At 47.4% G+C, this 24,002-nt stretch overlaps 1 protein-coding gene across 1 annotated transcript; it reads right to left on the bottom strand.

The window, feature by feature from the left end:
* Nucleotides 1-1,747: 1,747 nt before the first annotated feature.
* On the bottom strand, nucleotides 1,748-21,500 carry LOC308237311 (butyrophilin subfamily 3 member A1-like; the record flags this gene model as incomplete). Its single annotated transcript, XM_080647875.1, has 9 exons — nucleotides 21,399-21,500; nucleotides 19,076-19,209; nucleotides 18,515-18,856; nucleotides 17,101-17,382; nucleotides 4,903-5,121; nucleotides 4,685-4,711; nucleotides 3,491-3,514; nucleotides 3,068-3,094; nucleotides 1,748-2,409 (listed from the first exon to the last, which is right to left on the bottom strand). The coding sequence occupies exons 1-9, from the start codon at nucleotides 21,428-21,430 to the stop codon at nucleotides 1,748-1,750; spliced, it is 1,749 nt and encodes a 582-aa protein (XP_080504001.1). The 5' UTR covers nucleotides 21,431-21,500.
* Between the last annotated feature and the right edge of the window lie 2,502 nt (nucleotides 21,501-24,002).

Genomic DNA, 24,002 nt, shown 5'->3' with positions numbered 1-24,002 from the left:
CAGCAGTTGTTATGGATACTTGTGACTCATTCAGAAAACATTCAGTGAGAGTCCTTGGGAGACTGAGTGACAGGCCAAAGCCCTCTCTCTCTCAGGAAGTGAACGGGACCATGGCAGCCAGCAAAGGCTCCTGCCAGCCAGTGGATGGTCTGGTGGGCCCAGCACCCCCACACCCTCCCGATGCTCCTTCCTGGGCCCCACAGACCCCAATCGGGCCATTGTGTACATTTCTTCTAGAATAGTCTTCCCAAGGCACATTTCATAACATTCCCCACCTGTGTCTAAATGCTTTCTCTGGAGGCCTCCACGACCTTCTAAGTTTGACTCTGCAGTTAGCACACAAGCAACAGTCCCACTAGCAGTTATTCCAGGACTGGACTCTGGTCCCCATTCCCTTCACCTGAGTTGTTCCTTACATCTGCCTCCTGGGAAAACAACTCCGGCTGCTCCCAGCCTGGAGGGTTCCCAGCTTCTTCTGACAGCCAGCAAGGAATGGCACCCTCGGTCCCACCACTGCAGAAAACTCAATTCCGCCAACAACCAGAATTAGCAAGAACCAGACTGTTCCCTAGACCCTCCAGAAAGGAGCCCAGCCTGCAGGCACCTGGATGTCAGCCTGGCCGGAGCCACGCTGGGCTTCTCACCTGCAGAAATGTGAAGTAAGGAATCTGTGCTGCATTGGGTCATGAAGTTTGTGGTTTTATTACAGCAGCATACACAGCTAATACAATAACGATTTTGTGAAAATGTGGTGGGTAAACGTGGGGTGAACATCTAGAAGAAGGTCAATTGAAGAGTGAAGATTGTTAACCAATTTATTTAACAAATGTAACCTGACTACCACCTGTTGGGTGGAGGGGACACAGTGGTGACCAATCACAGTGATGGTTACAGAGTGGCTTTTCCCCAGGACCCAACAGTTAAAGAACTTCCTGGAACATCAACGCATGTTCAGCATGGAGCATCCCTTTCCTGGAGATGGGGCTACAGTGTGATAAAAATTCCACTGCAGTTCACCTGGCTCCCTTCCACAATTCATGCCTCACACATGAGCTTTAGAGATGAAGCTGGAGGAGGTTTGGTTGGGTTCATGGCCACAGGTCACAAGCTGGTGAGGAGTGTGGCCTCTAGTCCCTTCTCCGCCCCGTGTGATGTGGTCACCGTAAATTCGTTCTGTGGACGACGCCATCATGGCCAGCCAGCCAATGGAGCAGTGGACCATGGCTCTGACAGTCCCCCTGGAAGGAACCAGGTGGGGTGTGGCCTTCATAGTCACCTACAGTGACCTTCACCCTGGGGCCCAGAGAAGGGAACCTCGGCTGCCCATGACCCTGCCCCACAGGAACAACTGGCTGCAAAGGAACAGACTGGAGGTGGAGGTGGGGTCAGCGGTCAAACACCTCCCAGCAGCACTGCTTCCTGCATGAATTACATGTCACTTCCCTGGGCCCTGCCTCCCTTTCCACATGTTTAATGAGGCCCCCTCCCAGGGGTGTTGTGAGGATTGGTGAGTGAAAGTCACCTGAAGAACTTACCCCAGCACCCACCACATTCTAAGTTATCTGTGAATGTGAGCTATGGTTGCAGGAAGGGCGCTGAGTCACTTCGGAAAGTTAACTTCCTGCACCCAGGTCTCCTCATCTGTCATGTGGAAACGTTGAAAGATAACTAGTAAAGTGCTTCACTCGGTGAGTTTTTAGCAAGTATGTTCCTGCTGTGAGGTTTTGCTGTTAAGCAGCCCCTCAGCTCAGGACTGGGCATGGAGAAGCAAAGGCTGACCTTCTGCCTGAGGGTCCCCATTGCCATCAGCTGAGCCTGATGCCACTGGGATCTCCAGGGAAGGGCCAGGCAGTGGGTTAGACACAAGGGAACTCCCCAAACATTCTTGTGCTGGGCAAATGGTCAAGGCAGTGGGCTCCTCTGAGAAAAGCTTGAAAACAGGCCACAGAGCCCCAGAGAATGAAGCATGTGAGAAGGTGAAGATGTGCGATCCATCGATGGCATCGTAGAAGGAGACCTCCCGCATCTCATAGTCGAGGAAAACCCCCACTCTTTTAGGAGGGTTGGCAATTGTGAGTTTGCTCCGGGGATCTGTTCGAGCCTGGAAGTCATGCCCACCCAACAGTGCTATTGTCCAGAATCCATTCTGGGGTGTTATTGCAACATAATATTTTCTCTCCACGTTGTCCCTACACACCCCAAATTGCCACTGTTTCCTGTCTTCCACTTCCACCTCCCAGAAGTGTCTCCCTGATGTGAAGCTCTCATGGCCCAGCACACAGTAACGATCCTGAAATCTCCTGGGGTTGTCTGGCAGGCTCTGCCATGTACTTGTGTACTGCAAGCTCCTCTGGTCCTCAGAAATAAGGAGGTTGGGGTGTGCAGTGTCCGGATCCAGAATCACGTCCGCTGCAGAGAGTTCCAATGGTGTGAGCTCAGCCACGGTTTCCGGACCTGAGAGCCTGGGCTCCAAGGGTTGGGTCTGGTTGGTGAGTCCCGAGCCCAGAGCCTGGGGTCCCAGCTGCCCTGAGTGTGACCCTCAGCAGAGCCAAGAGAAACCACAGGGCCTGGTGTTCAGTGAGAAGTGGAGGGTGAGGAGTGCTGGGGTCTGCCTAACCGGCCATCTCAAGTGGCCACCTTCTCTCTATCTTTTTCCTGTTTCCTCCCCAGAATGACTGTGCCCACCTGTGCTGCATAGTCCCAGGGATTCCAATTCCTAGTCACTTGGACTCCAAGGGCCCCAGCCCTTGCTCTATCCATCATCTCAAAGGGACTCAGAGACATGGCACAACCTGAGGAGGCTCAGGGCAGGAGGGGCAGCAGCTGAGCCAGGTCACCTCCTCCCTTTCCCTCCAGCCCCTGCCCCAGCTCCACCCTTATGCCTACTCCTTCCCACACAGACCTGGGGAAGCCCAGGGCAGCAGCTGTCCCTGGCTCTCTTGGCAGCAGATGGGCACACTGTAGGGACCTCATGCCACCCACCCAATGTCCCTCAGTCAAGACCTGAGAAGAAGAAGGGAGCCAGGCCCCTCTGTTGTTGTCCCAGGGAACACAGTCATTCACTCACCAGGTTGGTAAAGGGCCTTCTTCCACTCTGAAAGGAAGGAGACACAGGCAAGGAAAGGTCATCATTTCTGTTCTCCCCCCACCATCCTCCTCACCGAGCCTCTTCCCTCTCCTTCCCACCAATATCGAGTTTCCTTCCCCCACAGCTCTGAGGATGAGGCATGAAAGCTCTCAGAATGTGGGCTTCCCTCCATCACGGTGGGGCTGCGGGTGACGGGGCCAGGCCTTGCCCAGGTGTGGGCGTGTGTGGCAGCAGGTGAGGGGATGCTGTATCTGGAAGGTCCTCTCTGGGTGTGCAGAAAGGCAGGGTGGTCCTGCACAGAACATGAGCTCTGAGCAGGGTCTGATGATCCCTCGCCAGCACAGAAAGGGTTGAAGGGCTTTGTACACAGGTGCCAGGAACCAGGGAGCACGAGTCACTCACCAGCATAGGCCTGAGACCTGTCACCTGCAAAGGAAGACAGGCAGTCACCTCACCTGTCATGTCTGAGTCCTTTCCTCTCTCTTCCTGCTGACCCCCACTCTCCTCCCTCTGCCTGTTCAGTGCCCTGCTCCCCCTCCTCTTTAAGGTCACCGGCACCCAATGACCCGCAGGCACCGAGTGGGGCTTTCCCAGCTGCACCTGCAGGTCTGTCCTGTACGTGTCTGTACAGATGTCACCTTTAACCATCGTTTCACTTTCTGAAGTTTCATTTACTCTCCGTCAACCACAATTATAAAACATTAAATGAAAAATTCCAGAAATAAGCAATTCATACGTTTTAAATTGCACATCATTCCGAGTAGCGTGATGAAATCATGTGCCATCCATCTCTCACATGCCAACCTGAGAACCATCCCTGTGCCCAGCATGTCCACCCTATGTTCCTCCCATGAGCCACTTAGTCACTGAGGAGCCGGCTCTATGGTCAGATCTGCCTCAGCATCACAGGGTTAGTGTGAAAGTCCCCTTTATGTTCCTTAATAATGACCCATGAATTGCAGTGATGCTGGCCATTGGGGTGTGGCAATGAGAAGCCTTCCTTTAAGGGAAAAGGAGAAGCCTACTATACACAGGGAGGGGTGCTGTCCGTGGGCCAGGCACCCACTGGGGTCATGGATTCCATGTCCCTGGCATACGAGGTGACTGTCTTACTTCTGTACCTGGCTAGGCTTGCTGTGTGCATACATGTATGCATATGTGTGCTGAAATCCATTGATCTCAATCTACATGATCTCCTGCCATTTTCCAAAAAGAATTGGGTGACTTAATGAGAGAATTTCAGACACCACTTTTCAGCAGTTATGATAAATCTGGGACAACTGACACCAGCCCCTCCTCTTGAAGAGAATGTTCTCTCTCCTTCCAGTTTCCTCTCAGCAGCCTATGGATCCTGTAGAGCAGCCAGGGAGGGAGGACCTCCCATCCTGAGTCCATCTCCCCCTCTCCTTTCTGCGGTTCCCTGGACATCCGGGTGCGGGGGGCCTGGTGGAGAGAGCCTGAGTCCTTTCTCCAGGGAGGAAACCCTGCCCGACCTCCCCCATCAGCGTCCTCATTCCTTTATCTGGGCGGTCAGGGGTGAGGAAGGGGCTGGACAGGTCCCAGCAGAGGGTCTCAGATGCGGATCCAGATACTCACGTGCCAGGTACTGCTCCTTCCTCCACTCTGCAGGGGAAACAGGAGGGGTCGGTGAGGTGGGTAACCAGGAACCCCAGAACCTGCGGGGCGGGGGATAGGGACTTACTGAGCTCCTCCCGCAGCTTCTCTGGAAATAAGCAGAAAGAGAAGGTGCTGTCATGGGGATGGAAATGGGGTACCCGCGCGGTGAGTGGGCGGCCTGGGGCCGGATGTCCCACCCACCTGCAGCCAGGCCTCACCTTTGGCGCTAAGTTCCTGCTGCTTCTCAGCCAGCGCTGCTTCTTTCTCAGCTCGCGTCCTCTCCGTCTCCTGGCTCAAGACCTGGATTCTCTTCTGCTGTCGCCAGAAGAACACCGCCCCAGTCAGGAGCCCCAGCAGAGCCAGAAGGGTCACCCCCACGACCACCTGCCAGGGCTTCGTGCAGGAGAAGAGAGGGCCTGCAAAGGGAAAGCTCAGCTGCTCACCTGAAGCGGCGCGGGGTCTCTCGGGAGGGGAAAAGACATTTCTCTTCCCAACGTGCCCAGAACTCTTCCCGTCACATAGACCAGTGTCCTAATATCTGGCTCTCACATGGGAATAGCTTGACTATAATGTACATGCAGTCATTGGTGTCTCCTCTCCACTCCCCTCCCCCATTTATCAGCGTCTCATCAGCCGCTTAACCTGCTGACTCAGAAGGTGACCTTTGGGGATAGAGGTCAAAGGGTCACATTCTGGGACTTCTGCCTGAATAGCTCTGTGACCTTGAACCGATGACTTAGCCCTTCTGTTCTCAGTGTCCTAATCGGCAGAGAATTAAATTACTGCTCTAAAGTCCCTGACAGGACGTCAGTGCCATGCGAGTGTTTATTCATTTTAAAAGCATAAATATCTTCAAGACCCAAGATGGCAGTCGATATGATGGCAGGCTACAAGATAGCGCGTGAATGTGAGAGCGAAAGGAGAGTGTGTGGCCATGCGGGGAGTGTCTGTATGTGTGAGGAGGGACAGCTATATTCCACAGGACTGTCGGGGACTGTCGGACCAGGCTCCCCTGGCTGGGCAGCCTCTACTGCTGCTGAAATCTCTCCCAGAGTGGCCAGCTCTGCCATGGAGACCACGCCATCTTGTAGGGGAGAGTGGCTGTGATCAGAAGCCCAGCCTTACCTTCAACCAGGGAGACCTTGGGTACCTCCCAGGACCATACAACCACAATGCCCAGGGACCAGTTGCTTCAGCTGTGAACCCACAAACTCCACCCTCCCAGGCCACAGGCATCTAAAAAGTTTCTCGAGGGGGAGACAAGGTGGTAGCCGAATACTTGGATGGGTCCTGCACCTTCTCACAGAGCAGATGGAAGAAACAGCTGCATCAAATAACACCCACCCAGAATTGGGGAATTAAATGCAGCTGGTGAGGCAATCCATGGACAGAAAGGTCAGAGATCACCTCGAGAGAGAAATAAGCTCTGCCTCTTCAGATTCATCTGAGTGTTTGTTGTTTGGGTGTTTTTTGTTTGCATTTTTTTTTATTAGTTGTTATTTGTTGTTTTCATTCTTTTCTGGGTGTTTGTTGTTTGCATTTTTTGGATTAGTTGTTGGATTTTTTTGAGTTTTCTTCCCATATACATATATTTTTTCCCCTTCTTTTTTTTTTCTCTTTCTTTTCTCTCTTACTTTTTTTCCTTTTCTCAATATTATTTTTGCACTCTTTCTCTCCCCTAATTCTCATTTCTCTGGTGGTCACCTTTATTTGGGGTTACTGGTATCATGAATCCTTTTGTGTCTAGTGCCCTGTGTGTTGTGTCTTGTCATGTTGTATTTTGTGCCTTTAAGTCGGCATAGGAGAGAGAGAACTACATAACCAGATACCCTGAGAGGAGCGAACATGGGGAGACAAAGAAACAGCCTCCATACAAAAGAAAAGGAGGCATCACCGGAAAAGGAAGTAAATGAAATGGAGGCAAGCAATTTGTCAGAGAAAGAATTTAGAACAATGGTCATAAGGACGCTGAAGATGGAAGAGAAATTCAACAATATGTGTAAGAATCAAGAGGAAATGAAGAAGAACCAAGAAGAAATGATGAATGACATTGCTGCAAAAAGAACACAATAGAAAGAATCAACAGTAGACTCGAAGAAGTGGAGGACAGCATCAGTGAGCTAGAAGACAAGATAGGAAAAAATACCCAAGCAGAGCAGCAACTGGAAAATAAACTAAAAAAAAACAGGAGAGCCTAAGGGAACTTTGGGACAACATGAAATGAAACAACATCCACATAAAAGGGGTGTCAGAAGGAGCAGAAACTGAGCAAGGAATAGAAAACCTGTTTGAAGAAATAATGACAGAAGACTTCCCTGATATTGGGAAGAAAAAACTCAGACAAATCTAAGAAGCTCACAGAGTCCCAAACAAAATGAACCCAAAAAGACTGACACCAAGACCTTACAGGCAGTCCTCAGGTTACGTCGGACTTGACATACATCATTTCGTGGTTACATCGCCATCTCCGATTTATAGTATTTATTAAAAAAAAAAAGTTCCGTCATTTCAACATATGTACATAATGTGCTTTATGTTTTTTATTATTTATTTACCACCAGTAAAGGTCAGGAATTGTTACAGTTCTTTAAATTTTTTTTTTACTGTTTCACTTCATTACTGCTATATCTGTGTTCCATGTAAGTGACGTAAGTGCTTATGTAGGTGGGTTCCAACTTAAAGCAAAAATTGCGTTACGTCACACCGCAGGAATAGATATCCGAGGTAACTCGAGGACCTACTGTATAATTAAATTGGCAATCACCAACAACAAAGTAAGAATCTTAAAGGCTGCCTGGGAGAGACAGAAAGTTACCTACAAGGGATCTCCCAAGAGACTATCAACTGATTTCTCAACAGAAACACATCAGGCTGGAAGGGAATGGAATGAAATATACAAATTCATGCAAAGCAAGGGTCTTAATCCAAGAATACTGTACCCAGCAAGGCTATCAATCAAAGTTGAAGGTGAAATCAGGAGCTTCATAGACAAAAAAGAACTAAGGGAGTTTATCAACACAAAACCAGCAATGCAAGAAATGCTAAAGGGTCTGCTGTAAAAACAAGAAATAGGAAGGGAAGAAGGAACACAGGCATGAAGAATGGCGACAAACAAGTACCTATCAACAGTAACTTTAAATGTAAATGGATTAAATGCTCCAATCAAAAGACATAGGGTAGCTGAATGGATAAGAAAACATGACCCATACATCTGCTGTCTACAGGAGACCCACCTCAGAACAAAGGACTCACACAGACTGATGGTGAGGGGATGGAAACAGGTTTTTCAGGTGAATGGAAATGAAAGAAAAAAAAAAGCTGGGGTAGCAATACTGATATCTGACAAATTAGACCTCAAAATGAAGGCCATAACAAGAGATAAGGAAGGCCACTTCATAATACTAAAGGGAGCAATTCAACAAGAAGATGTATAGTAATTCTTGTAAACATATATGCACCCAATACAGGAGCACCCAAATACATTTAAAAAAAACTTCTGGAAGATATCAAGGGAGAGATTGAAATCAATACAGTTATAGTAGGGGACTTTAATTCCCCACTAACACCACTGGATAAATCCTCTAAGCAAAAATTCAGCAAAGAAACATCAATCCCAAATGACTTACTAGGTCAGATGGAATTAATTGACATCTTCAGAACATTTCACCCCAAAGCCACAGAATATACTTTCTTCTCAAGTGCACAAGGGTCATTTTCAAAGATAGACCACATATTGGGGCACAGGCAAAGTCTCTTCAAATTCAAGAAGATAGGAGTCATATCAAGCATCTTCTCAGATCACAATGGCATAAAATTAGAAATCAACTACAATAAAAACAATGAAAAAAAAAATCAAACACCTGGAGGCTAAATAGCATGCTATTAAACAATGATTGGGTTACCAAAGAGATCAAAGAAGAAATAAAAAGCATCATGGCAACAAATGACAATGAAAACACATCCAAAATCTATGGGACACAGTGAAAGCAGTCTTGAGAGGGAAGTTCATAGCTCTTCAAAAAACAAGAAAAAACGGTAATAAATTATCTAACCCTCAAAGAGTTAAGTAGTAGGATACAAAATGAACACCCAGAAATCTATGCCCTTTTTATACACCAATAATGAACTCAGAAAGAGAAAGGAAAAAAAACAAAAACATCCCACTTACTATTGCACAAAAAAAATAAGATACCTAGGAATAAACTTAGCTAAGGAGGCAAGAGACCTGTACTCAGAAAACTATAGGACAGGAGAAACCAGGATGGTGGCATAGGTAATCACCTATACTTGCTGCCTTTCACAACCACATCAAAACCACAACTAAACAGCAGAACAACTACCACCCAGAATCGCGGGAAAGCTGGCTGAGTGGAAGTTCCACAACTAGAGAGGTGAAGAAAGCGCATTGAAACTGGTAAGAGGTGCAGTGCGGTGGCTCGGAAAGTGCTGGCACCTGGATATGCTGCTCTTTAAACCAGGAGGGAGATACAAGCTCCCGCTTGCTCTGAACTCCAGTTCCCGGCGAGACTCTGGGGGACCCAAGCACATACGGGGTGAAAATGGACTGTCTGGCATCGGGACAGGAACGTGAAGGCAGCTTACTCTTAGAGGTGCTCGCAGCAATCATTGTTCCTGCACGGGGCGCCAGACGCAGAGAACTGGGAACTTCTCAGGTTCAGGGCAGCCATTGCTGTTTGCTCCTCGCTGGTGATTCCCAGAAACACCTCCTCCTCTCCCCCTCCCCAATTTACAACCCCACCCAAGCTGTGCCCATCAGCTTTTGCATACGAATGCCCTGTCCTTTTGCCTAAAACAAACTGCAGCTGGGTCAGAGAGCCCCAGAGCTTCCAAAAGAAGGCCCACTGCCTGGCAGCAGTAGCAGCCTTGCTTCACAGCTGGGCCTCATCTGGGCACCTCCAAACCCCAAACAAAGAGGAGGAATCTGCAGATCTCTCTGTAGCTCCTGCTGGGTGGCCCCAGACAGTGGCTAACCTTACACCTCCTTGGAGATCCAAGAGTCAGTGTACCCAGTGGTCAGAGTGAGACCATCCAGATTACAACTCTTCACATCCATAAGAGACACACTCAAGGGGCAGACTCAGTGAGCACCAAAGACCCACTGAAGCAAGTCCTGCCCCATAAGGGTGTCTCCTGCGCAATAGATCTTCCAGTGTAGACACAGCTGATCATCACAGCCAATTGGCCTGGAGGTCAATTCCTCCCAGTGATACCAACAGCAACCAAGGGTTAACTACAACAAGACTGTGCAAACAGCCCATAAAGGGGTGCACCAAGAAAACTACAGGACATTGAAAAAAGAGATAGAGGAAGAAATAAACAAATGGAAGAACATACCATGTTCATGGATTGGTAGAATCAACATCATTCAAATGTCCATACTACCCAAAGCAATCTACAGATTCAATGCAATCCCCATTAAATACCAATGGCATATTTCAAAGATATACAACAAACTCTCCAAAAATTCATTTGGAATTAAAAAAGACCCCAAATAGCCACAGCAATCCTGAGAAAGAACAAAGTTGGAGGGATCACAATACCAGATATCAAGCTATATTACCAAGCCACAGTTCTCAAAACTGTCTGGTACTGGCACAAGAACAGACATATAGGCCAATGGAACAGAACAGATGCTGGAGGCTAAGAACAGTAATTAGCATGATAAATGCAAGAGGTCCATCAGAAGGCTGATGGGACCTTTAATATTCAGCAGGACTGAAAATCTGCATATTATTACCTGCTACTGGCCAAACAGCTGAGGGCAATTTCCCTTAACCTGATAATCCTTTACTGTTTACCAAATCTTACCTTTGACATGTGTGTTTGCTTTACTAAAGGGCAAAATGTGTGAATAAAAAGCCATGGGTCCAGAGATTCAGTGAAGCCACTCCACTAGAGGGTGAAGCCTCTGTCTGGCTCCCCCAATGCCTTCTAAATTTATATTTCTTATCTAAGTTTACCCATTTATGTTGCAACCCCTTCTCCAGATTCCTGAACCCTTGCTGCAAAAAAGATTCCGGCATTTATGGCACCTCGAAATGAGACATCTGGAGAAGAATATTATTCACCTAAGTGAAAGAAGTTGATCACCAGTAAAAGTGAGGGATCATTGGAAAAAAGGTGGGGAGACTCACTGCGCATAAAGCTTGCATCAAGCTTTGGAATTTGCAATCCAGAGTGGGCAAGGACGTCTTTTTCAAGCCAGGCCATAATGGGGAAGAATTCGGTAAAAGGCAAAATTATGAAGAAATTAAAATGTCAAAAGGTACTCTCTTAAATCAGGCTCAAGGAAAAAGAATGCCATTGTCATCTTTAACTATGTGGGGGCTTGTTCAAATTGCAAAATGCCTAATTCATATTGGAGATCAAAAGTGTGTAATTATTTTTTAAAAAGTGTGTAATAATTGAAAAGGTCCTGCCAGATCATCTGCCTCTAGTGTGATGCCTTGGGACAGGCAGATTTTAGCTAAAATAACTTTAAAGGCTAGTCGATGCTATGGAGAGTGGAATAGGAAAAGATCCAGAAAAAGAACTTTGACTTATTAAGTCTTGTCTATATGTTCTGTTGATTATGGTTTTCATCTGTCCTTTTTGTTTGGCTTAATGTGTTTATTGTTAGTTTATTAAGCATTCCTTTAATTTTACATATATATATATATATATATAAATGCTAGATTTGGGCAACAGGATTTGTGTTTCCATAATAAAGGGCAGTTTTTGAATAATAATAAACCACATTCCAAAGTTAACTTTAAAGCCACTAAAAGTCAATGAGTTATCTCTGTTACAGAATTTGGCAAAGCAAATGCCTTGGATAATAATAATAGGTTTTAAAAATCTCAAAATTGTTGAAACATAGATAAATAGATGTAACTAAAATGAAAGATTTGTAGTAAAGCTTTTCAGTAATAATGTATTAGGAATAAAGGTCCAGTCACCCAGGGGGAGACTGGTTTCACTCTTTATTGAAGGAGGAGGCTGGCTTCCCATGGCAACAAACTTTAAGGAAAGAATGTCCTGCCAGATCCTACCATTTTACATTTAAATAGCTACAGGCTTGCTTCCAAAGTCTTTGACAACTTAAAACTTTGGAGTTTGCTAAATTAAATAATAAAACTTATTAAATATCTAGGTATTTTGGAATGACAAAATACTGAAATATTAATCTGAGTTTGCCTCATATAAAAAATTTAGAGTACAGAATTGAATCTATTAATTAAATATGTCTTGTATTTTTGGAAATATGAAGTTATTACTAATCTAAGAAATGCTAAGTATTTAACTTGCCACCTAAACTTTAAGGCTTCTAAAAGTTTAAAGTTCAGCCGAAACCGGTTTGGCTCAGTGGATAGAGCGTCGGCCTGCGGACTGAAGGGTCCCAGGTTCGATTCCGGTCAAGGGCATGTACCTTGGTTGCGGGCACATCCCCAGTGGGAGGTGTGCAGGAGGCAGCTGATCGATGTTTCTCTCTCATCGATGTTTCTAGCTCTCTATCCCTCTCCCTTCCTCTCTGTAAAATATCAATAAAATATATTTAAAAATAAATAAATAAAATAAAAGTTTAAAGTTCAAATTAAGTTAGGAGTAATTATATTGTTGTGAATAACAAAATACATAAAGTATAGAAATTTATTTTTGAGAAAATAATTCTTGTATTTTCTCAGGAAAAATCAGTAGTTCAAAATATATTGTAGTCATTATATGTACTACATGTGGTAAACTTAGGTCTAATTAAAGAAAAAGGATTAATTCTATGGTCTCAACCAAATCCTCCTATATAATAAAAGGGTAATATGCAAATAGACCGAACAGCAGAACAACCGAACAATGATATGCTAGCTGCTCAACCACTCACTATGATGTGCACTGACCACCAGGGGGCAGATGCTTCAACCGGTAGGTTAGCTTGCTGCTGGGGTTTGGCTGATCGGGACTGAGCAAGATGGGCGGGACATACCCTGGAGCCCTCCCGCGGTCCCTCCCCAGCCCAATTGTGCAGCAGTGGGGTCACTCAGCCTGGCCTGCACCCTCTCGCAATTCAGGATCCCTCGGTGGATGTTGGAGAGCCGGTTTCAGCCCAATCCCACAGGCCACTCCCCTCGGGAGGGCGCCAGACGCAGGCTCATGGCTGGCGAGTGCTGCTGTGGCAATGGGAGCCTCTCCCAGTCGGGACTGATTGGTCGAGAGCCCGAGGCAGGCACAGTGGGGCCGGGATGAGCAGGAGCGGCAGGCAGCATTGGACTGTGGGTTTTGGCTCGATCCCTGCAGGCCACCCAGAGAAACCCCACCCATGCATGAATTCATACACCGGGCCTCTAATTTTTAATATAAAAACCAGTTTAAATTTAATTGATATCTTTTATAATAATTACAAAAAGTATATAATGTAATCTTTGCGATATATATATATAGGATAGTCTTTCCAAGTTAAACTTCAAGACTTTGATAGATGATTTTGGGACATTCCAAAGGCCCTAGAATGATTCAAGGATTTATTCTCTCTTCTTAAAAGAAATATTTTTAAATTAGGCCAATTTAATATACTTGAAATCATGTGGAAAGCTTTATAAAATAAAAATGAATAACTATATTTTATTTATATACATATATTTAAAATGTTATAAAGGTTTTAACCTCTAAGGGAGGGAATGGCAAAATTGCTGAATATTTCTTAAGCAAAACCAGATAATTCAGCAGCAGAATTTTAAAAACAAAAGCCTCAGGCAGCCTGCTTTTCAAATAGGCTGGGGGGGTAGGGCAGCATCTATACCTCATAAATCAAATATGTAAGTTTGCTTGCTTGGCTTTTTCAATAAAGATGCCTACTTTAATTACTTAATAAATTAGCTTTTTACAATATAATCAAGGTCTCATATAATTTTAGTTATATGAGAAGCCAAAATATTAAAAACAATGGATTCTAGTAAAGTCCTCTGAAATAGTTCCTGAAACCTCCCATAACCCCTCTGTGTATGCAAATGAGCACTAGCCAAAAAGAATACTGTTTAAAGTAAGTTTTAAGCTTAATAAAAGGAGAAATTTAAAAATCTCGTCTGCTTGCCAAAACCGGTTTGGTTCAGTGGATAGAGCGTCAGCCTGCGGACTGAAAGGTCCCAGGTTCGATTCCGGTCAAGGGCACGTGCCTTGGTTGCGGGCACATCCCTGGTGGGAGGTGTGCAGGAGGCAGCTGATCGATGTTTCTAATTCTCTATCCCTCTCCCTTCCTCTCTGTAAAATATCAATAAAATATATTTTTAAAAAATAAAATAAAAAAATAAAATCTCATCTGCTACTATTTACAGGGTAAAGATTATTATTCAAGCATTAAATCTGATCATTAATAAGTCACCACAACTGTAAAGAGAATCACTTGAAATGTATGTGGCAGTATTGGTCAGCATCTAAAAGGCAGCCATGTTTGTTGCTTGGTGTTAAAGAAAGAAAAAGGTGTTTTCAAAAAACAAAAAACCTCTCTAAAGGTGGCCTAGAAATTACTCTGGGAGAAAATTAAAGGAGATTTCCTTTGAATATCTGGAAAAAATTTAATTAAAAGTTAATGTATTAGGCCTTGAAAAGAAAAGTAAGTAATTTGCATTTTGCCTCCCTAAACAAAACTTGTACCAATATACTCAAAGACTGATAGCAGAAATTCAGTTAGTATCATTAAGTTAGAAAATAAGCCTTATTTCGGACTGAATTAAATTGACAAATTAAAATAAGTGAATATTCAGGGGAACTTAGTTATACTAGGCAGGAACTTATTCCTGGAGCATTAACTAATATTTTACTGATGGCTCATCTCATAGTAAAAACTGCTTATCATACAATGAATCCAGACCAGTCATACTTCTGTACTAAAAACTGAATTAAAAGGTATCAAGGCTGCATTGCAGGATTTCCAAAAACCTCTTAATATTATTTAAAACAAAAAAGGGGGAATAGTAATCTCCTGTAAGTAAATTACGTCAAGCCTTAATTACTTTAAATTTTTTCACTTTAAAATTTTTTTCACTTATAATGCTGATGGCAAGACACCCATGGAATGAGACTGGTGTCAGAATAAGCCAAAGGAAAATGGTTTGGCAAAATGAAAAGATCACAAGTCTAGTTTATGGAAGGAAGGATCCCTTTATTAACCTTTGAGCAAGGATATATTTATTTCCAGAAAACTCCTCCAAGCCCATGTGGGTTCCTGCAACAATGGATTTGAGGGAGGAACGGACCAGACTACGCCAGCCACAGACAGCAGTGGCCCCAAGCAACACGCTGAGGAGACAGAGGAGAAACAGTCCAGAGATGGGAGATGGAAAAGACGCCATGCCATGCCACTCTGCCTGCTGGCCTGCTCGCCCCCAACTGCTCCCCGCCACCAGCCTGCTCACCCCCAAATGCTCCCCCGCCAGCCTGATCACCCCTAACTGCCCCCATGCCAGTGTGCTCACCCCCAACTGCCCCCCTGCCAGCCTGCTCACCCCCAACGGCCCCCCCTGCTGGCCTACTTGCCCCTACCTCCCTCCCCACTGGCCTGCTCGCCCCCAACTGCCCCCCTGCTGGCCTGCTCACTCCAAACTGCCCCCCATGCTGTCCTGATCACCTCCAACTGACCTCCACTGACGTCCTGTTTGGCCCCAACTGGTCCCCCTGCTGGTTTGCTTACCCCCAACAGCCCTGCCCCCCACCAGTCTGATTACTCACAACTGCCGTCCCATCCTGGCCTGATCACCCACAATTGCCCTCCCCTCTTGGCCTCTAACTACCTCTACCTCAGCCCTGCCACCATGGCTTTGTCCAGAAGAATGTCCGGAAGGTCTCCTGGAAGGTCTCCCAGTCTAATTAGCATATTATCCTTTTATTAGTATAGATAGAGGCCTGGTGCACAGGTGGGGGCCAGCTGGTTTGCCTTGAAGGGTGTCCCAGATCAGGGTTGGGGTTCCCTTGGGGCATGGGGTGGCCTGGGTGAGGGGCCTGTGGTGGTTTGCAGGCCAGCCATGCCCCCATGGGGTGAGGGTCCCCACTGGGGGTGTGTGGCCAGCATAGGTGAGGGGCTGATGGCTGTTTGCAGGCTGGCCATGCCCCCCAGCAGGGACCCTCACTCCATGGGGTGCCTGGCCAGCCTGGGTAAGGGGCTGATGGCTGTTTTCAGGCTGGCCACAGCCCCTTCAGGGTGGGGGGTCCCGTTGGGGTGCCTGGCCAGCCTGAGTGAGGGGCTGATGGCTGTTTTCAGGCTGGCCAAGCCCCCCAGCATGGACCCTCACCCCATGGGGGTGTGGCCAGCCTGGGTGAGGGGCTGATAGCTGTTTGCAGGCTGGCCACATCCCCTTCAGGGTGGGGGGTCCTGCTGGGGTGCCTGGCCAGCCTGGGTGAGGAGCTGAAGGCTGTTTTCAGGCTGGCCACACACTGTTCAGGGTGGGGGTCCCTACTGGGGTGCCTATCCAGCCTGGGTGAGGGGCTGATGGCTGTTTGCAGGCTGGCCAAGCCCCCCAGCAGGGACCCTCACCCCATGGGGGTGTGGCCAGCCTGGGTAAGGGGCTGAGGGCCGTTTTCAGGATGGCCACACCCCCCAGCAACCCAGGCTCCCAGCCCCTCCTGTTTTCCTTTTTTTTTTTTTCAGCACCTCCTTGAGCGGAGGCCAGAGCCGGCTACAAGCAGGTATCTGGGATTTATTTATCTTCTATAATTGAAACTTTGTAGCCTTGAGTGGAGGCCAAGGCTGGCCAGGACGGGTGGGAAGCTTGGCTTCCTCCATCACCGGGGGCAACCCAAGCCTCCTGCTTGCTCCAGCTCTGTGGCCGCCACCATCTTTGTTGGGTTAATTTGCATACTTGCTTCTGATTGGCTGGTGGGCATAGCGGAGGTATGGTCAAATTGCACGTTTCTCTTTTATTAGTGTAGATATACCAAATTATACCAACAAACGTTTAAAAGTGACTGTCTCCCTACAATCCTGCCATCAGTGTTACCAACGACATGGTTTTGTTTGCTGCCAATCTCACAGGTGGGAACGTCTCCCTGTTCAGTGAGACTGGACATCCTTTCCCAGGTATTTCCTTCTGGGAACCATTCATTTTTCTACTGAGCTGTTTTATGTTTGAGGAGATTAGGCCTTTCTCCAGGATGTGTCTGCTCATAATTTCCCCACTTTGTCATGTGTTTGCTGACCTTTACCATTTGCCCATCCCCATTGCCTGTCCCAGTGGGTGGCAGCAGGGAAGCTTAGAGAATGTCTGTGGCATAAACAGCTTCATGGGGCACAGGGCACCCAGGTCCCTGCTCTGAGCCTTATGTTCACTGCAAAGACCCAGGTCAGCAGCAGACAGTCAGGCCTCCTCCTCCCAGTGGCCACAGCTGAGCACAGGGTGGGGCCGGGCACTCACCTGCAATGGAGAGCCTGGCTGTCTTCTCCTGGCTGAGCAGGGGGTTTCTGATGACACAGGAGACCCCCTTCCCAGAGCCGCCTTTCAGGATCACAGAGGACGTGGCTGCATACAGACCCTCTCCACCTGCAGCCGCAGGCGCTGCCATGGCGGGCAAGCTCTCTCCCCCGTCACCTCTCCACTCTACGAGGGGCTGCGGATACCAGCCTGCAGACGTGCACTCCACACGGATCCCTCCATCCTCATAGCCCTTCATTTCAACGTGAAGATCAGAGCCCAGGGCTGGGGAAGGAAGAGTGAGCCTGAGTCATGGGGAGGTTTCTATGTTGGTGAGGGTCCCCCATCAGGAATGGGGGCACACTCCACTAGATCACGCAGGCAGGGTTCACTAAGAAGCTGTTTACCATGTGTGCTGGGCAGGGGAGACTGTTCCATGAAGTGACCACTGCCTGACCCTCGAGGATCCTCGAGCTAGAACCCAGTCCTGTAGGGAGGGAATTCTTAAGAGGAGCTGTGGTCTCAGGAAGGGACTGTAGCTGGCTGAGGAGGCCCTGCAGGGAGAAAGCCAGGACCTCCCACCCCTACCTTCCTTCCTTCCTGTGCAAGGCAGGGTTGTGCCTTGAGAAAAAGAAATGATGTTGGACATGAACAATTTCATGGGACAGCAGCATCAGACAAGGATGCTTTGTCCCTGTGATGGTCAGGACCAAACAAGACCACTCAGTCATCAGGTCTGAACCCAGAATAAAACGTGAACAGTGTCCAGACCACAGCAGTGAGCATTCATCCCCTGTCCTGGCTGTGAGTGACCAGTTACACCCCACACCCTCCTGACAGCATCTGATCCAGAGCAAAGCCCTCCTTCCATAAACCCTCCCCTAGCCCCTTATCAGCCCAAAGGTTATACCAAGTCTCCCTGACACCCCCTCATGGGGACACCCCATGGGTTCCACACCTGTGTGTTCTCCTCACTGCAACTAGTCCTAAACTCATCTTGTTCAACTGCAGGTGTGATCCTGGGATGTTGGTTGGAGGACATGGCAGCACAGGCGATGTCCCTGCAGCTCAGCCTCCCTGGACCCACAGCAGCAAGCACCTGGGGGGCCCAGGTCCACTGCCTGGAACACAGCTGAACCCACTCATGTGTGTGCCCCCCACTGAGGGGAGGTTTCCTCAGCCTTCCTGCCCCGACCCCACATCCCTGCTGAGACCCTGGTGGCTGCAGGAGGGGCATCTCACGTGGTTCAGGAGAAGCCCTTCCTGCAGGATAACCGGTGTCTGTCAAAGGCCCAGAGAAGCAGAGGTGGAGGAGGGAGGCAGCTGCTGGTGTGTAGGCAGACGTGCCTGAGGTGGACTTGGAGCCTGTGTCCCCAGTCCCTACAGAGGAAGGAGCTCAGAACAACCTCAGGCTCACCTGCAACCTTCAGCTCCACCTGGGCTTTTGCAAGGAAATCGGCATCTTGGAAATAACACTGGTAGGTTCCACTGTCAGAGGCTCTGACGTTGTGAATTCTCAGAGCAGCCTTCCCCTCAGCAATGTCCTCTCTTAAAATGGACGTTCTCCCTCGATACTCTGCTATCTCTGTTCCTTCCTTGCCATCTGCATATGCACGCACCACCTGCCTGAGGCCGGATCGCCGCCACATCAGGTCCATGGTCTCAGCGCTTGTCTTTGGGGACAGGTGACAGGGCAGCTCAGCGACTTCACCCACCATGGCCAGGATGGGCTCAGGGGGTCCAACCACAGCAAACTGAGCTGGTGAGCAGAAAGGGGTGCTGCATCAGAGGGTGCTGGAGGCCAGGGGGAAAGGGGACTTCCCAGGCTGGGAGGGTGAGGTAAGAAACACCTAGACAGGCACTCAGTCCTGACAGGTGTACTATCTGGATGGGTCTCCCAGGTGTGGGGAGGAGTCCAAGGTTCTGACTGGGCATTAGAGGTAACTGTTCCAGGTATGTAAATACAGATCCTCCCTACCTGAGCAGGGGGTGAGCAGCTGGACCAAGGTGAGGCAGACGGCGAGGTGGAGCAGATGGAAGGCCAGGGACCTCCCCATTGTGGGTGGTTGTGCAGACAGAGAGACACCAGAAGGACTGGGTAGAAATGACGACCTGGAGGAAGATGGAGAATCCACATGAGACCTCTGCCTCCCCAGGGCCGACTTCCGGTGCAACCACCCTCACTGGTGACCCCAGAGCCTCCTCTCAAATGTCTGCTTGGGAGTCTCTTCTTCTTTGACACCAACATTGAAACCACCCTAAAGTATGAACCTTACGTGTACGTCCCTTGGCCCTGGCCACCTGGAAGTCCTGGGCGCTGTGTCCAATGGGCTCACAAGCTTCCACTTGCCCACACTTCCTGAGACAGCCTGTCCGTGCCTCCAGCATCTCACTCTGATTAACACAGGACCCCCCTCTCTGAGCCCCAATTCCACTGGGGCCCCTCAGTCTATGCTCCACACCACAGCCCTAAGGTTCCTGCCTCCCTCACTTCACGCCTCCCCTCAGCCTCCAGGGGCTCCCACTGCACTCAGAGCAGCAGCTGGAGGCCTCTGCTCCCTGTACTCTCTAAATTATCTGAATGTTTGAAATTTTAAGATCTCAGAGAGGAGAATACATTTCCATTGATTTTGGGGGGATAGTTATTTTTTAATTCTTGATTATAAACTATTTCAAAATAAAATTAAGTAAAATTTAAATAATTTATAATGGGAACCATGTAATTTGCTACATGTGAATGTAAATAGTTCTGGACATATTTTGGATATATATATATATTCAAATAAATAAATATATATATATATGCCTTAAAATGTTTTATTCTTTAACCCAAAAATATCTCTTGCAAGAATTACTCCTAAAGAAAAAATATCAGGCATTAACACAAAGTTTTATATTTAATGCTGTTCATCATAGTAAAATCTACAATTCCAAAATGTAGATACAATTTAAATTCCCAAATTGGATACAATTTTGTAATAATAACAAAATTTTTTTTATTAAAAACATGATTCCTAAACCTACAACTATGATAATACTCAATGGTGAAAAGCTGAAAAGTTATTCTCTAATAACTAAGATCAGGAATAAGACAAGGATGCCCACTCTCACCACGTGTGCTCCCACAGTATTGGAAGTCCTAGCCACAGCAGTCAGACAAGACAAAGAAATAGAAAGCATACAAATCAGAAAGGAAGAAGTAAAACTCACTATTTGCAGAGAACATGATACAATATATAGATAAACCTAAGGACTCCACCAAAAACACCCATCAGAACCATCAATGAGTTCAGCAACATTGCAGGATAGAAAATCAGAAACCTGTTGCATTTCTATACAGCAATAATGAATAATCAGAAGGATTAAGTTTAAAAATCTCATTTACAAGTTTACTCACAAAGCATAGAATATCCAGGAATAAATTTAACCAAAGAGGTGAAAGACCTATAGACTGAAGACTATAAGATACTGAAGAATGAACTTGAAGAGGACACAAATAAATGGAATGATAGGATATACCATACTCATGGGTTGGAAGGATTAATTTTGTTAAAATGTGCTCACTGCCTAAAGCAATATCCACATTCAATGGAATCCCTTTTAAAATACCAATGGCCTTCTTCTCAGAAATAGAACAACTAATCCTAAACGTACATGGAACCACAAAGACCCCTAGTATCCAAAGAAATCTTGAGAAAGAACAAAGTTGGAGGCATCCTACTCCCTGATATCAAACTATACTACAAGTGTCTACACTAGTAAAAACAGCATGTTGGCATATAAACAGACACCTGGTTCAATGGGACAGGCAGAGAGCCCAGAAAAGAACCCTCACTTACATGGTCAATTAATCTGTGACAAAGGAGGCAAGCATATGCAGTGGGGTAAAGACAGTCTTTGCAAAATGGTGCGGGTAAAACTGGACAGATACACGCAAAAAAAAAAAAAAAAGTAATTGGCTCACTTTATTACACCATATACTAGAATAAACATAATATGGATTAAAGATTAAATGTGACCCAAAACTAGAAGAAAACAGAGGAAGTGAACATATGACATTCCTCTTAGTAATATATTTTTTCCGTATGTGTCCTCAGGCAAGGGCAAGAAAATAAACAATAAACAAATGGGACCATATGAAACAAAAAGACAACCTACTGAAGGGAAGACTATATTAGCCAATGACACATCCAATAAGGAGTTAATATCCAAAATTTATTTTAAAAAGCTCATACAATTTAACAGCAAGAAACCAAACAATACAATTTAAAACGGGGCAGAGGACCTGAATAGACATTTACCTACATAGCAGGTACAGATGGCCAACAGACATATGGATTAGAAACCTCTCTACTGTCAGACAATGTGATGTTTATCCATTCTTCAACTGTTGTATAACTATGCTGTCTCTTATATTTTTATATTACAATACTAGAGACCCAATGCACAAAATTCGTGCAAGGGGTTCGGCACTTGCTGCCCCAGCTTCATCTGAAAGGTCATCTGGAAGGTCGTTCGGCTGTCAGGTCTAATTAGCATATCACACTTTTATTATTCTAGATTCCATATAATTCTGTAATGAACATCTTTTCATATAAATCTTTAAGCCACACATCTTGTAACCTACCCCACCATTATTTTAACATTATGTCTGTAAATGTGATTGCACATATACAGCCTGTTCACTTAAGAAGTCTAGGAACTGCCGAAACCGGTTTGGCTCAGTGGATAGAGCGTCGGCCTGCGGACTGAAGGGTCCCAGGTTCGATTCCGGTCAAGGGCATGTACCTTGGTTGTGGGCACATCCCCCGTAGGGGGTGTGCGGGAGGCAGCTGATCGGTGTTTCTCTCTCATCGATGTTTCTAGCTCTCTATTCCTCTCCCTTCCTCTCTGTAAAATATCAATAAAAATATATTAAAAAAAAAAGAATTCTAGGAACTAACTTCAGGAAAAGCGGACTCCTACCTTCAGACATTCCATCTCTGGAAGATTTGCTGACCTTCAACCTGTAATCTGAACAGACTGTGTTGGCTTGCACTTACTCCCCTCAACGGAGAACTCTCAACCCCCTCCTTTTTATTCCTTTATTGTCCTTCCCCCCTCTCCTCTTCCTTACCAAAACCCCTGCCCGTGTCCAATTGTCTTTGCAGCATGAGTCTACCATGTTCTGAAGCTGCAGGCTCTAGAATAAACCTGCATTCCTCCCACCAGTCCCAGGATCTCGGCAGTTGAACCTGGGTTCAGTATCCGCCTGTCTTTTAGAATCTCTTCGAACACACTCCCAGAGAGGAGCAGGAGAGGCCGTCAGAGGCCTTAATGACCACAGTAAGTTCTTAGGAACATGCAGGTGTCAAGCTCACTCGTTCAGGTTGTCTCCCTCCCACACATTTCTGAGTCCAGGCCTTACCCTGCCCAGCCAACGAGGTCTCCCCGTGTCCTCACCTGAAGGCTCTCCCAGCTTATCGGCCTCTCTCCTAAAGAGGCCTGGGCCCTGGCCTTTACCCACCCCACCCCCCCAACCCCCCACTTACAGTTGGCACTTGCAGCTGAAAACCACAGAACGAAGGCACTCTTTAGGTCTTCAGTGCAGTTGAGTCTCTGATCTGGAGGAAAGGGAGGGGAAAAGAAAGCTTGCTCAGGAGGAGAAAAAGTGCAAAGTCCCTCTTTGAAAGCACTTGTTATAAAAAAAAAATGATAATAACCTTAACTTTGCTCTGGGTGTGTGATGGGTGGGGTGCTCTGAGTCTCCACCTGTTGCTGGTGGGAGTGGAGTTCTTGGGGTGCCACGGGAGCAAACATTTCCTGAGGCCCCACAGGAGGATGAGATTCTGGGGAAAGCTTTATTTCTGTGGAATTAAACCCCTGAGTTTCCAAGGCCCATCTCCCTCCATCCTGCATGAATAAGTCCCATGTTGCCTTCAGCAGAGCCAGGATTCAGGCCATTCCCAGCGTTCCTGCTCCATATTTGCACAGTCCCGTCCAGTCCAGCATCTGGCTGGTGAGCTTGTGCTCCCAGCTGCGGTCCGTGGCGTGTGGGGTCTGCACGGCCATGCTCCCTTCAGCTTTAGGGCCACACGGCGGCCTAGCAGGGGTCACTAGCAAGGAAGGAGCCACCCGACAGGGAATCCAATGGGCCGCGCAGCAAATAGGTCACCCGCGGCCCTTGGCAGACAACAGGCCCAGGTCCCTGGATTGGCGGGAAGCGTTCTCCCGTGAGTTGTTGTTCCGATGTTGACGCTTTTGTGAACTAAAACGGGGTCACTCATCCCAGGAACCCTAAAAGGAGTCAGGGGGTCCGGAAGGAAGTCAGGCTGACGAACGTTAGGACCTTTGAACTTACGCGCTCCCTGGAGACGTGCCCCCCACCGGAACTCGGCCCCCACCCCTTGTTTCCGGTGTGTGGTTTGCTTGAAGGGTTCCGGCTTTCTTCGTTCTCCCTCTTAGGAGCGGGGACACGGACCCAGAGACAACGTCCGCGATCAGAACCGGGGTCGGAGGTCACAACCAGCCACCCCGGGGCCGGAGGAAGCGCGGGGCTGAGGCTCAGGTTGCACAGGGAGGTCCGCACCACCGAGGGGGCGCCGCCCGGCCCGGGGTCTCCGGGTCTGGAGAGAAAGGGCCCCGCAGGCTGCGAAACCAGGAACTTGTCCGTGAGACGGAGCAGCAGGCTCCCTTCTGAAACGTTACCCAGACTTGCAGCCGTGGGTAGTAAACAACCCGACAAATCAGCTGTGACGTGCGTGAATTATCTTTAAAGAGCAACGAAAATAAATATATACATTTCTTGGAGACCCAGTAATGCCACTTCTAGGAATACATCCCAAGAAGCCGGAAACGCCAACCAGAGAGGATATGCTGTCTGCACCCCTATGTTCACAGCAGCGCCATTCACCGCAGCCAAGATT

The sequence above is a fragment of the Plecotus auritus genome (genome assembly GCF_963455305.1).
Source record: "Plecotus auritus genome assembly, chromosome: 12".
Classification (NCBI taxonomy): domain Eukaryota; kingdom Metazoa; phylum Chordata; class Mammalia; order Chiroptera; family Vespertilionidae; genus Plecotus; species Plecotus auritus.
The sequence above is the reverse complement of the archived record's forward strand: the minus strand, read 5'-3'. Positions and strand labels throughout refer to the sequence as shown.